General features: G+C 38.6%; 1 protein-coding gene across 1 annotated transcript in view; it reads right to left on the minus strand.

The window, feature by feature from the left end:
• Positions 1-619: 619 nt before the first annotated feature.
• adgra3 (adhesion G protein-coupled receptor A3) overlaps positions 620-14,109 on the minus strand; it is a 68,395-nt gene continuing 54,905 nt past the window's right edge. The window contains exons 14-19 of the mRNA XM_079810709.1: positions 11,090-11,298; positions 9,675-9,799; positions 9,456-9,579; positions 7,974-8,119; positions 5,854-5,949; positions 620-2,801 (exon numbers count right to left, since the gene is read on the minus strand). Of these exons, the coding sequence (XP_079666835.1) occupies positions 1,355-2,801; positions 5,854-5,949; positions 7,974-8,119; positions 9,456-9,579; positions 9,675-9,799; positions 11,090-11,298 (2,147 nt within the window). The 3' untranslated portion in view covers positions 620-1,354. The remainder of the gene's footprint in view (positions 2,802-5,853; positions 5,950-7,973; positions 8,120-9,455; positions 9,580-9,674; positions 9,800-11,089; positions 11,299-14,109) is intronic.

Genomic DNA, 14,109 nt, shown 5'->3' on the forward strand with positions numbered 1-14,109 from the left:
TCCAGGGCAAAAATACAGCTATAGGTTATGAAAGCAATAATCTCAATTTTCTTCAATGTCTTGAGCACAATTGATATATGGCCTAATTTTAGAAAGTGAAACCCCTGCGGACTTCATTAGAACCACCAAACTCACAAAATATTGGTTATTAAAATAACACATTAAAAGTGTGTGTGTGTGTGTGTGTGCGCGCGAATGAAGCATTATTCAGTTGTCCTTCACTCGGTCCTGTATTATCCTGCAGAGAACAGCTCGACAGACTTATGGCAAGTTAGACAAGAAGGGGGTAGGAGAGGTGAGGCTTCACTACGGCAATTATATTCCCGTCAGCGCTAATGATGACAGGCAGTCCGACCTGAGAGTCAGCCATCAATCACTGCGTGGGTATCTAACTCTGGAAGCAGGGGCCTACAATTTCTTGCCCATGCAATAGGTTCCACCAAAGTGGGGGAAAAAAAAGCACAGATAGGTATCAAGACCTGCATCTCAATTAGAGCCTCCATGAAACGGATGTAAATCGCACAATGTGCTCCCAATTACTCCAAACCACAAGGCCTAAAGGAAGCTCTCAGAAGAGGGGGTCTGAACGCACCTTTGAACTCAGAGACGAGATGAAGTGGCTGCGCGAAGAGATTTTTTTATTATTTGATAGGCGCAATTATGTGAAAACATATTAGAACACAAAAGATTCAGCCAACGTATACTCAAAAGGGCAGAACGCCATGCATCTTCACATACAAAATGTCAGCGTGAAATACAAAATGGGCTTAACGGATACAAAAATAAACCATTTGTAGACTGACCATGATGATTCGCAGTCAAGTGGGAAACTGTGCATTTGTATGTACTTCAATTTTGAACAACGAATTCTTTCACAAACAATTTTTTACAAATTGTACCATTTGGGATAAAATTAATTAAGCTCCAAAGGAATTGAAACCACAAGGCCTAAAGGAAGCTCTCAGATGAGAGGGTCTGAACTCACCTTTGAACTCAGAGATGAGAAGGGCTGCGTTTTTTACATTTCAAATTTTTTATTTTGATGGCTGCAATTATGTGAAAACACATAAGAGATTCAGCCAGCATATACTCAGAGCAGCGAGTCATGCACCTTCACATACAAAACGAAAGAATGAAACACGAAATGGGCTAAAAGTACAAAAATAGACCATTTGTAGACTATGATGATTCGCAGCCAAGCATTTTTAGGTACTCCGTTTTTGAACATAAACATTAAAACGCTAATTCTTTTAGGAACTATTTTTTTACAAACTGTACCACCAAAAATCATAAAATAAAAGATTCACAGTTATATATAAAAGTCCGATTTGTAGTCTCTGAGAAGGGAATCTTGCTACACAGTAGTTTCGTGCTTCCACAAGCCAGTCTTAATGTTCCCTGAACTCTCCACGTTCAGGGGGGACACATTCTGTAGTCTCTCGGAGTCTTTGGCAGGTCCGTTTTGGCACGCTAGATTCAACCCGTAAGACTTGGGCTGTACCTCTAGTTCAACAGCGAGGGGCTGCTTTGGACAGTCTCTAGTTTGGCTGGTGACATCAGTCCCAGATCCCTCCCCTCCTCCGACTAAGCTTCCATTACTGACACCGTTCCCCACATTGTTGCTGAGGCCGTGCCCAAAACCGTTACCGAGGCGGACGCCTCCACCTTTGCCAGGGTGGCGCGAGCGACGCGGCAAACCGGCGCTGGCGTCGCTGCTGTCCTGTTGAAGTTGGCTCTGCTGGCGCTCCCGGTAAGCCAAATAGGCCGCCCGTCGGCTGTTGCGGGCGTGTAGGCTCTCGTGATGGTGGCGCTTGTGCGGGACGCTTTGCACGCTGCCCTCCACGCTGGTAGGTACGTCGTAAGAGTACTCGCGCAAAACAGTGAGCCTGCTGGCCCGATGGGCTCTTGAGCGGTTCTTGTGGTGTCGTCCCGAGTGCCCATTGATGTTCGCGTTGCCCGTCCCTGGAAGATTGTTGTTGTTGACTGAGCTGGGCCGATATTGGACCTCAACAGGCGCTACGTGCATCTTAATCTCATTGTCGACTGAATGTTCAGTCAGGCTGTTGTCCAGTAAAGCCGTCCCATTGGCCGTTGAAGGGGCTGCTTTGCACTGAGCGGCTTCGACCTGCAGATTGGTCAGTTTACAGCCTTGGGTGGAGTTGCGTACGCTTGGTGCACTCTTATTGGTGCAGGAGGATTCAGCGCTGCTGGCCGGACACTTCGCAGCTTCACTGTTTCCCCTGGCCGCCAACACCGAGCCACTGGTAACCGTGACGGGCAACAGCAGTGAATCAACCTGCCCGCCATAGTTACGGCGAACCAGGCAACAAGCTTGTGACCAATGACGCCGCATGTCCTGACGGTTCACGCAATGGTGCGCCACAAAAAACGCCCCGAGGGCTAACGCAACAGCGCCGAACAGGCAGGCGAACACCAAATCTGCTGGGTGCTCCTGGGACACCGCAAGAGCACCAAACACCCACAGCGATACATAAAGAGCTAGGGATCCTGCGACGCCAATGAGTTGGGCCACAAAAGTATGTTCGTTCTCCAGAGCCGACATCAAAACCGGGTGTTCGACGGCTGTGGATGAGGTCTCCAGATGGTCAGGTGTTATCTCGGTTGCTTCAGCCACAGAAAGGTGCAGCTGCTCTTCGGACTGTTCTTTGAGTTCAAAGCGCCGCTCGGGATGCCGACGGAGCTGAATGAGAATGCTGAGGAAGTACATGCAATCCACGAAAACGATGAAGCCTGCCGGGCCATAAAATGCACCAAGACTGGGTTCCCATGCCATCCAGCAGCTGAGGAAAGACAACAGATTTTTTTTTTAAACTTCTATTTTCTTAATGCATGTTATTGATTATATTGTGAATAATTCATCGGTTTCAATTTTGTTGACTTTGTAACTTTGTTATCAAAACATAAATGGATCTTCTGGTGAAAAGGCAGACTTGTTTCTGGTGACGTATGCCGGACTTCCACAATCATTTAGTCCGCATAAACCTCTGCCCTGTCTTGCAATCAACTGCAAGCTCACATTCTGCTAATATGTCTCCATCCAATCAGCAAGTAATGCATAGACCCAAGTCCATTTCAGTCGAACATATGACACATGGGAGAAAAGCTCTTTCAGTTTATCGAGACTTTAATGCTTATATTTGCTGTTTAACTCAAAAAACAAAAAGCCCTCAAATTCTGAATGTTCACATTAAACATTGATTTTTTTTATTACCATACCAGTAAAGGCTTTATTGATGGCAATAATAATATCAATACCCTCCCAGGAACATTTTAAATACATTTTTAATGCATATATTACACTCAAAAAACGAAATGCCTTCGATAAATCGTTCAGCTAGGGCTGTTACGACAAAAATGTCCCTTAATTTACTCACAGTCAAGCCACCCTTGGTGTATATGACTTTCTTCTTTCAGCCAAACACAATCTGAGTTATATTAAAAAATATCCTGGTTCTTCCAAGCTTTGTAATGGGAGTGAAAGCCTTTCACAATATTGTTTTCTTCATGTGCGATAACTCCAAATTTCCCCCACACACTGGACTTGATTTTTGATGACGTATAGTCGACAACTTTACAATCTCCACTAGCTATTCTTTTCTTCAACTCCTCAGGATCCATCTCGACGACTGCGGTGCAGGCAGATCGCGTGGGCGCGGTTGTGATTTTTTAAAAAGTGAATATAAATAAACTGATATGGTTTTGAAATTATTTTATCAACTTGAAATAAAGAACCCGAACCCGCTCAGGACTCTTGATAGATGCCTCTCGCGGTTCAAACTAATAGGGCTGGCCAACAAGCTGAAGCTCCTCCGAGATTTCTCTTTAAAAATTCTCCTTTTAGACTTTTTATTTGTGACCGCTGTTTTGTTTTGCTCCATCCTCCAGGTCACTCTTCTGCCGGTACAGCCGTTGCTGGAAGCCAGAAATTAATTTATAAAGTTATAGTTATGGATATTTTTCTTACAAAAACGCATTGCTTCACTTCAGAAGGCCTTTATTAACCCCCTGGAGGAGCATGGATTTCTTTTATAATGGATGGGCGCACTTTTTTGGGCTTCAAAAAAAAAAAATGGCACCATTCACTGTCATTATAAAGCTTGGAAGAGCCAGAATATTTTTTTTTATATAACTTTGATTGTGAAGAATAGTCATATACATCTAGGATGGCTTGAGGGTGAGTAAATTATGGGATAATTTTCATTTTTGGGTGAACAAACTTTTTTTTTTTTTTTTACATAAACATCAAAGGCTATATTCATGCCAATAATAATAATAATAAACAATTAAACTATCATCTTTTAATGATTATTATTAGAATGTACATTAAAATACTGATGTTATGACAAGCTGAGAACTGTTCCTGAGAAGACATTTTTTCCCGTTTTATACTTCAGTAAATCAATGTCACATTGCTCTAACTTGGCAGCATGAAAATACAATTTAGATTTTAAATTAAAGTTACATTTTAGATATAAAATATACACAGAACAGTGCTAGAACACTGCCATCGTATTTTACAAATCAAAGCAGCTGTCACTCTCAGCAGGTCTGCTCTCTCCAAAGTAGCTCTTATATTTAAGTACATATAAGTTCTAAAGATTTACACTGGTGGTATACAGGGCTTCATATTGTAGAGAAAAGTAAGACACTTCTGAGGCACTTAAGAGTTCTGTGATGCTCAGCAGAGCGTTTTTTTTCTTTTGTCACGGTAGCGTGAGATTAATTAAACCCCAAAGATCTCAGATGGTCTGGATTTTGAAATTAAACCATGCTGTTATACAATCCAAACAGCTGTCACAAGTGAAAGAAGGGAGACTGGGAAACCAACAGACACTAGGTGGGGAGCCAAAAATAGAGCAGCATAATTAGGTTCACACAACTTCAGAAGTCTACGCTACTTACTCCTCCATAATGTATTATTCTGCACTTTACAAAGCATGGGCATTAGGCTCCAGCGATAGCAGAAGCGATTTCTCATGGCAGAGAAAGACTATGAAATGACAGGAAATGTTCACAGGGGGATTTGGAAAGCGCCTTGAGGCACATGCAGGCTGTATCTGTACAGTATGTCGTTAATAGCAACGAAGTTAAGGAGACATACTGTTCCATTGCATTTTATCTGGTGGCTTAAATGTATCCAAACACAAATGTCTAATCGATTATACAAAAATTGTCAATTACAATCAATACCCCTAGCTTGAATTTTATTGTAAGGGATGGTTAAAAAGTAGCCTGGATGCCAGGCAAACTTAGCCCCGACCACAACATTTGAGGTCGGGAAGTTCGGTCTGGACTTGATCCGTTGTGGAGTAACTATGCTTGAACCAGAGCTGTTCGGACCAATCAAATTGTCAGGGCGGGCTTTATACGATAAAAGACAGATGATCAACAGTAATGTCATCATCTATGTCACCAAAGAGCGCTTGGATTGAATTCATTCTAATCCTAAACGGAGAACTTGTTCGTATAGGCATTCACCTTTACTATTTCTCTCAAAAATGATGATCGTGTTGGTAAGTACTCCGTGAATCCTTAAAATCTTTTTTTTACAACACCGGCAAAGATTGTTTACACTCATCTTCTCCTTCTACTTCTTACAGTGGGTGCAGTTGAGTTCTGTTGACAACTATGCGTTGCTCAACATATGTCACTTACTCCTTTGCTCTGATTGGTTCGGTTGTAGGTCTATCCGATTGAGTGCAGAGGCATTTTCTTTCCTGGTTCGGTTGAAACACGCCCCCATAATGGAGTAGTATCAAACTCGTATTCTGACTAGAATCTCTGTATGACGATGTCAGGCTAGTTAAAAAGTGTCCTAAAATTCATACTTACTAAGGCGCATTGACTTGACTTCCGTAGTTTTTGATGTTAGCAGCAGCTGTTATTCCACAGACAATGATCGGTATGCCTCCACCTATTAGGTAGAATCTGTAGAAGAAAAAACTATATTTTAAACAGTTTAAGGATACAGTTGACATTTCATTAGTAAGGTAAGGTAAGGTAACTGGGAAATCATACACTTAAAGGGATAGTTCAACCCAAAATTAAAATTGTCATCACTTACTCACCCTCTTGCTTCTGCTGAACACAAAAGATGATATTTTGAAGAATGTTGGTAACCAGACTAGGGGCTGGTCCGAATACCATTTTTTGAGCTTCGAAGCGTCGGTAATAATTAACACAGAATATTCAAAGCTTTGGAGAGAGGGAGCTGAACATATTTTTCTCTCTAATAAAGACAGGAATCTTGAGATTCTAAGCGGCGCGCCGAGAACGGATACTGTGATACAAAACACACGTATGTTACGTCCCAGTAACAAGCTCCCATATTTCGCAGTAGATTCATTTAGATTGATAATAACGGGTAATATTAGGCTTGCTGTGATCGTCTGTGTTACACTGGTGTTCAGGCATAACTTGCCCAACGCAGCACCGTCATTTTGATATTTTATAGTAAAACATTTTTTTACTAAAAGTGATTTTTTACTATACATTTAAGTCAGTTTGTTACTGTACTGTTTTGTTGTTGTGCTTTTCATTAAGAATAATAGGCTAATGAACCTACCATTCAAGCAACCCGCCCCCGAATTGGCAAATCGAAAGTAAAATACGCACGGCTGCACTGTCATTCATTCACAGCCGCACAGATGAACAAAAGGAGTATTGTATTTCTCCAGATTTTATAGTGTAAACATATGCAAGCATGAATGAGAACCGTTTTGAGGGGGATGCCGGGTGTGCGCGAAAAAAAACAACAACAACGAATATTCAAATCCCAAAATTGAAAATCGAATACCAACCCATCGAACGAATATTCTAATATTATGGTCCCGCCCTAAACCAGACAGTTGATGGCAGCCATTGACTTCCATAGTGTTTTTTTCCTACTGTGGAAGTCAATGGCTACCGTCAATGATTACCAACATTCTTCAAAATATCTTCTTTTGTGTTCATCAGAAGAAAGAAACTCATACAGGCTTGAAAAAAAGCATGAAGGTGAGTAAATTATGACAAAATGAAAATTGGGTGAACGATCCCTTTCACACATTAAAGAAAATTTGGGCAAAAGTCATTTGGTGGATTCCAGCCTTAAAGGGATAGTTCACCAAAAACAGAAATCCTGTGTTATTGTTCACTTAAACTTTGCATAAATTTCATTAAATTAAATACAACTTAAATAAAATATTAATATTAGACAAAAAACTTAAGACATTCTAAAATAAACTGAAGAGCTAAAATTACTAAAACTAAAGTAAAAAATAAAGCTAAATAGAAATATAACAATAATGACAAAAGAACATGAAATTACTAAAAGAAATGATATCAACTGAATATCCATATGTTTATAAGTACTGGTGTTTCTGTATCGCAAGTTAGTTAGAAGCGGGATACTATAGTCTTATATAAATAATACAAAAAAATACTTATATAATTTACTACACATCAATTTACTCAGCCTCATGTCGTTCCAAATCTGTATTACTTTTTTTCTGCTGTGAAACACAAAAGATATTCTTTTTGTCCATTACACATTACCAACATTTTTTAAAATATAGTTTTTTTTGTGTTCCAGAGAATTTGTAACAACATGAGGGTGAGAAAATGACAGAATTTTTGGGTGAAATATTCCTTTAAAAGATCATCATTTGAAATTCCCCTAAAAAAGCCCTGCTTACTGTTGTATGTTTACTGACATCAAGTGGAGAACAAGGGAACTTAATTTAAAACACAGAGTTTTGCCTTTTGTGCAACGCAAGTGTAAAATGAAAGTTCCAGACTCTCTGTACCCTAAAATGAATCACACATGTCATGTGTGCTTGCTTTTTAAATGCATTTATTAATCATCTATTTTTTATCCCTTATTTAGATACAATTATTTATTATTTGCCCATTTTTATTTCATATCTTTCTGCCTTTTTTCTACACTACTCATTGATTACTTTGACCTTTACCTCAGCATAGGTCTGGGTGGAGGTGGAGGCTCATCCAGTTCCTCGTAGCGCTTGGCCTTCCGCGTCACCTGTTTGTAGATGTTGCGGGCAGTTACGCCGGACCACAAGGCCGTAGCCAGTGTGGAGTAATGCAGCACTATCCCCACCTTCAGGACGAGACATTAGAAAACACATCAATTCTCCTCGAGGTCAATGAAAATGCAAATATTCTCAAAAAAGTACCATTTCAAGTACCCATGAATTCAAAATGGACAAATTGGATATTTTTTTATGGAATATTGCAATATTTATTATAAAATATTTAAAGCGATAGTTCACACAAAAATGAAAACCGTGTCATTAATTACTCGCGTCTTTTTAAACCTGTAAGACTTCCGTTCATCTTCAGAACACACATGAAGATATTTTTGATGAAATCTGAGAGCTTTCTGTGCCTCCATTGACAGCTATGCAACTACCAGTGGATTAGTTCATAAAGAGATCGTAAAACTAATCCATATGAATTGAGCGGTTTAGTCCACATTTTCTGAAGAGACACAATCACTTTATATATGATGAACAGATTGAATTTAGGCTTTTATTTACATATAAACATTCATCATCTCGCTCATCAGTTGTGGTAAACTGGAGCTCAAGCATGTTCACTTGACGTGCGAGAACAAATGAGGTTCATTCTTGTGTTAAGCAGCAAGTTTGAGCTTCCGCAAAAACCAATGAGGTTCATTCTTGTGTTAAGCAGCACGTTTGAGCTTCAGCAAGATCCAATGAGGTTCATTCTCATGTGTTAAGCAGGTTCAGCTGAGCTTGTTTATGTGAATAAAAATAAAAATAAATTAAATCTGTTCATCATATAAAGTGATTGTGTCTCTTCAGAAAATTTGGACTGAACCGCTCAATTCATATGGGTTAGTTTTAATCACTTTATCAACTTTTTGAAGCGTCAAAGTGGTAGTTGCGTAGCTGTCAATGGAGGGACAGAAAGCTCTCAGATTTTATCAAAAGATCTTCATTTGTGTTCTGAAGATAAACGAAACAGGTTTGGAATGACATGAGGGCGAGTAATCAATGACAATTTTCATTTTTGGGTGAACCTTTAACTGTGCACATCATTATTACTTTTTTTTCTCTCATGTGTCCTCATAATCTTTAAATCAAAATATCTTCCCCTCCCTCTTGCAGCAACATCTCTTCTCTTCTCTGATGACGCGTTAACTGGCGCGAGGGCAGGGCAACCTGTCACTTACATGAGATCCACCAATAGTAAACCACAACCATCCAATTAATTCCCCACGGACAAAATCAAGCCCCCCCTTCATTTCTTCTTGTTCCAGATGCCATTTCACTTGCACCTTCCATTTTATGCCGCATTTAAGATCAAATGAGAACTTGAGCAGTATTGCAGTTCTGTATGTAAACCGAGAAACTTGTATAAATATTTCATGTAAATATTGTGTATATACATGTGGAAAAGCCGGCACATACCGCTTGACAAACACTTGCGTTGTACGTTTGGTTGATGCCTCCCACAAACACAGCACAGGTGAGGAGAATATGCAAGCACAGGTTAACCAGCATGTGCCAGCACTTCTTACTTATACGCACTGTCCTGCGAACACATGAAAAAAAATCATATTAAAATCAGCAAAACCCCTTGCCTTGTACTGCATTTTTCATCCTCCAAAAAGAAATTGCAGCACTTACTTGTGGTGGTAGATATAACTGACTATGACTGATAGCAGGCAGAGCACCAGGACGATGGCTGTGGCGTAGATAACAGGGTGAAGAGGTTTGAAGCTGTATGCGTTATACCCAGTTCTGTTCAGATCCTGTTAGACGAGAGTATATCAGAAGATTATATTTGCAAATGCTTTCCAACAGCCAATAATTTGAATGTTTCTTCATCTTCTGGAAGGTACAAGGTGGGTGTTGAGGATGTTAATTATAAACAGGTCTAAAGTCAAGGTCTCACGGTACACGTCAAACATGAAGGAAAATCAGAACAAAATTACATAGCAAATCAATCCAGCACAAAAATAAACCCTTGAAATATGTAATTACATGACAAGAGGATGATGGGAACATTGGAATTCATTAACAATCCTGCACATCTTTGTTTTACTGTTATCGTAGTGCCGCATCAGATTTCTGTATTAATGATGTTTTTTTAGTAAATACTGGTCAGCAGTGTTTTTTCATATTCCTTGTACACTATTTATTAATATTTTGAATTAGCTTTAATTTTTAATATTTTCAATTTTCCTTTTAATTTTAGTTCAAGTAAGATTTAGTATTTTTGTTATAAACTTTTTATACACTTTTATTAGGTTTTCCTTTAATATACATTTTTTATTTTGCTTTAATTAGAGTTAGGCTTGATGAGAAAATTATGGAAAAACTATGTAAAAATGATTTGTAATAGTTTTAGTTTTCGTTTCAAATGCTGCTTAATATTTTTGTTTATAACCTGTGATATTTTTTTCAGGATTCATTGATGAATAAAAAGTTCAATTCTGTTATTTTAATTCAAAATAGAAATCTTTTCTAACAATATAAATCTTTATTAATCACTTTTTATCAATTTAACACATCCTTACTAAATAATACCCCCCCCCCCCAACATATTTTTTTTTTAATAAAATAAAATACTGACACCAAACTTTTAAAGTGAAGTGTATATTGTTGCAAAAGATTTATATTTCTTTAAAAAAGCTGTTCTTTTTTTTCATTTTTTTATATTCATCAAACAATCCTGGAAAGAAAAATATCACAGGTTATAAAAAAATATATTAAGCAGTAAGATTTCTGAAGGATCATGTGTAACACTGAAGACTGGAATAATGGCTGATGAAAAAAATCAGCTTTGCATCACAGAAATAAATAATATTTTTAAAGTATATTAAAATAGAAAACCATTATTTTATATTGTAATATTTCACAATATTACAGTTTTTTTCTGTATTTTTGATCCAATAAATGCAGCTTTGATGAGCAGGCTTTCTAGAAATGTTCTGTAAAACTGCTTTGAAACATTACGTATTGGGAAAAGCACTATACAAATGAAGTTGAAGTGAATTGAACTGAAGAACAGACTAACATTTAAGCCACGTCTCTCTTACCATCAGTAAAGCGTAGTTATTAAGTGAATCGCAGGACATTGTGGTGAAGTTGTCATCCTGATGGAGGATCCGGCAACCGTCGCTCTGCCATCCACCCTGTCCGCCCAGCAGACTGAAGTTCCAGAAGGCGGGAACAGCATCTGATCCATGCAGGAAGCGCCGCAGAGTGGCGTTCACTGGACTTAGCAGGTTCTTCAGTGGAAAGCCGTCTAAACAACAGGAGAATGGATGTTTAATCAGTTTGTGTTACAAAACTCAAAACAAATCTGGTTACGGACCATCGATGAAGAGGAAAGGTTCTCTATTGGCATTCATGATTCCATGAAGAACCTTTGAGACATTTCACACCAGGTAGTTATAGGAACTGAGTTTGAGTTATACTATATAGTTAAAGGAAAATTTTCCCCTAGGACCATTTTCCTGGCTGCATTCACACAACCAGTAGGAACTCTGAAGTTACGCAAGCCTGCCGTCAGTGATGTCATTCAACAACGTCAGCAACTGGAGGATTGAGGATGCCGTGATCGGAGCTGTGTTTTTATTTTGGGTTTTGTGATATTGGAGATAGAATGTACAGTAGACGTATAAGCTATGCGATTGACAGAGCAAAAAGGAGGGCTAAGAGATGAAATCTCCTACGACAACTTGCAGTGTTACATATGACGGTGTTTCGTATGACGTGTTCGGCCAATCAGCGTACACTTACATGACTATTGTGCTGGGTTAGACCCTACTCTGAAGTAGGAGCTAATTTAGTCCCCCAAAAAGGCATTCATAGAATTAAAATCATTCTCAATTCCTGCGGTGCAAACACGCCAAAAAGCAGGTACTTCCACCAATAGTTATAGGAACTATGAAAGCGTTCCTGGTGATAAAGCCTCTTATAGCATTGAATACTTAATTGAATACAGGGCGTTAACTAACCACATAACATGTACTATAGTATAGCTGTATTCAGGGCTTGAAAAATGTTTTGCTCACCAGCCACTGTGGCTAGTGGTTTTCCAAAGTTACTAGCCATTAGCATTTTCACTGGCCAAAATGTTGACAATCGATACCATAGGGAAAAACCGCAATAAAAGATATTTTTAATATTATCTCATAATTTGGCAGATTATCATCTCATAATTTGGCATCAGGTATATTAGGCTAATGTCACTTAAAGACGTGATCCATGGATCCATTACACTGTTACACATTCATTTTCTTTCTCAACTGTAGACAAATCTTCACTTAAAAGATTAGTTCACTTCAAAATTTTATCCCAACCCATCTTATCCAAGATGTCCATGTCTTTCTTTTGTTCAGTCGAAAAGACGTTAAGTTTTTTGAGGAAAAGTTTCCAGGATTTTTCTACACATTATAGACTTCCAAGGCAACCAAAATGTTGAAGGTCCAAATCAATGCAGTTTCAAAGGGCTTCAGAGGCTCTGCACGATTCCCAGATGAGGAATAGGGTCTAATCTAGCCAAAAGATCGGTAATTTAAAACAATAAAAAAACAAATGTATATACTTTTTAACCTAAATTGCTCATCTTGTGCTACTCTGCGACGTGCCACGGATTGCGCAATCACACCGGATAGGTCACACTAGACGAAGGCGTAAGTACTGCCCACAAGCGAACTTGCAAGGACTAGTATAAACACTGTTTACCAAAAACACTTCAACTTCAAAATCGTCCGACATCGTTGTTGTACTTTTTTTTTTTTTGCTAAAGGACGTTTCTAATTAGTCTTTGCATGAGCGCTTTGTAAACACGGGGACGGTACTTCTGCCTTCGTCTAGCAATTTAGGTTAAAATGTATATACATTTTTATTTTACTTTTGAAAATGACAGATGATTTCGCTTGATAAGACCCCATTCCTTGTCTGGGATTGTGCAGAGCCTCTGAAGCCCTTCCTTTGAAAATGCATTGATTTGGACCTTCAGCATTTTGGTTGCCATGGAAATCTATGATGTGGAGAAAAATCCTGGAATGTTTTCCTAAAAAAACTTAATTTCTTTTCGACTGAAGAAAGAAAGACATGCTACATCTTAAATCTTGGATGAAAGGGGGTGAGTAAAATATCAGGAAATTTTCATTTTAAAGTGAACTAATCCTTTAAAACATAACTTCACGCAATTTCTCGCCAAGACCAGCATTTTGACATTATTTTGTGTGTATTTGACTGTTTAAGTGCAATAAGCAGCTAAAAGAGCTCAATTTAGAACTGAGAGGCGGCTTTATGTGTGTGCACTTTGGGTGTGAGCACAAACTTTTTTTAAAATTTTGCACAATATGCACAATCACACACCGAAACTCAAGCCCTGTAACGAACAATATTCATCCAGAGCACATTAAATGAGTGAGTGAGGAGAGGCATGTTTGTGTTTTTCATAGGAATTATGAAAACGTTCCTCTGGTGCGAAGGCCCCTTATAACCTTTATAGAGGAGAAAGGTTCTTTAGAATTCTAAAATGTTCTTCGCACTAAGAAGACTTCTTTTGAAGAACTGTTCACTGAAAGGTTTTTTTAGGGAATCAAAAATGGTTGCTTCGAAAACTGACTTTTGGAACCTTTTCAGTTTTTTCTTGAGATTTGTTCTCTGCTTATCCTTCTAAGTGAAATTAATCTGTTATAGCAGGTAACTTTTTCCCAGCAGCTCCCTGTGCGGTTCTTTGCCGCCCCCTCTCACTTCAGTAGCTGCTATTATTATTGTTGTGTCTATGACACAATGCCTCTTTACCTGCTTGAAGCCAAAGTGGGGGAGGGATGGATGATAATAGTGCTGTGCAGCAAAGATCAAATCACAAAATGAACGTTAGTTCCAAATATCCACTTATTTTTCAAAACTTTACATATTTTCCAGAACATGTGACATTTTTAATCATCTGAAATGTGCTGCAATATATACATTTTATATTTTATTTATGCATTTAAATGTAATTTGTACAGTGCACTTCCCACATGACGGTAGTTTAACTTTCGCTTTTAAAGAAAATCATTTAGGCTTGGTGTTCATAATTAATGTTGTTTAT

Source organism: Gobio gobio (genome assembly GCF_949357685.1).
Source record: "Gobio gobio genome assembly, chromosome: 2".
Classification (NCBI taxonomy): Eukaryota; Metazoa; Chordata; class Actinopteri; order Cypriniformes; family Gobionidae; genus Gobio; species Gobio gobio.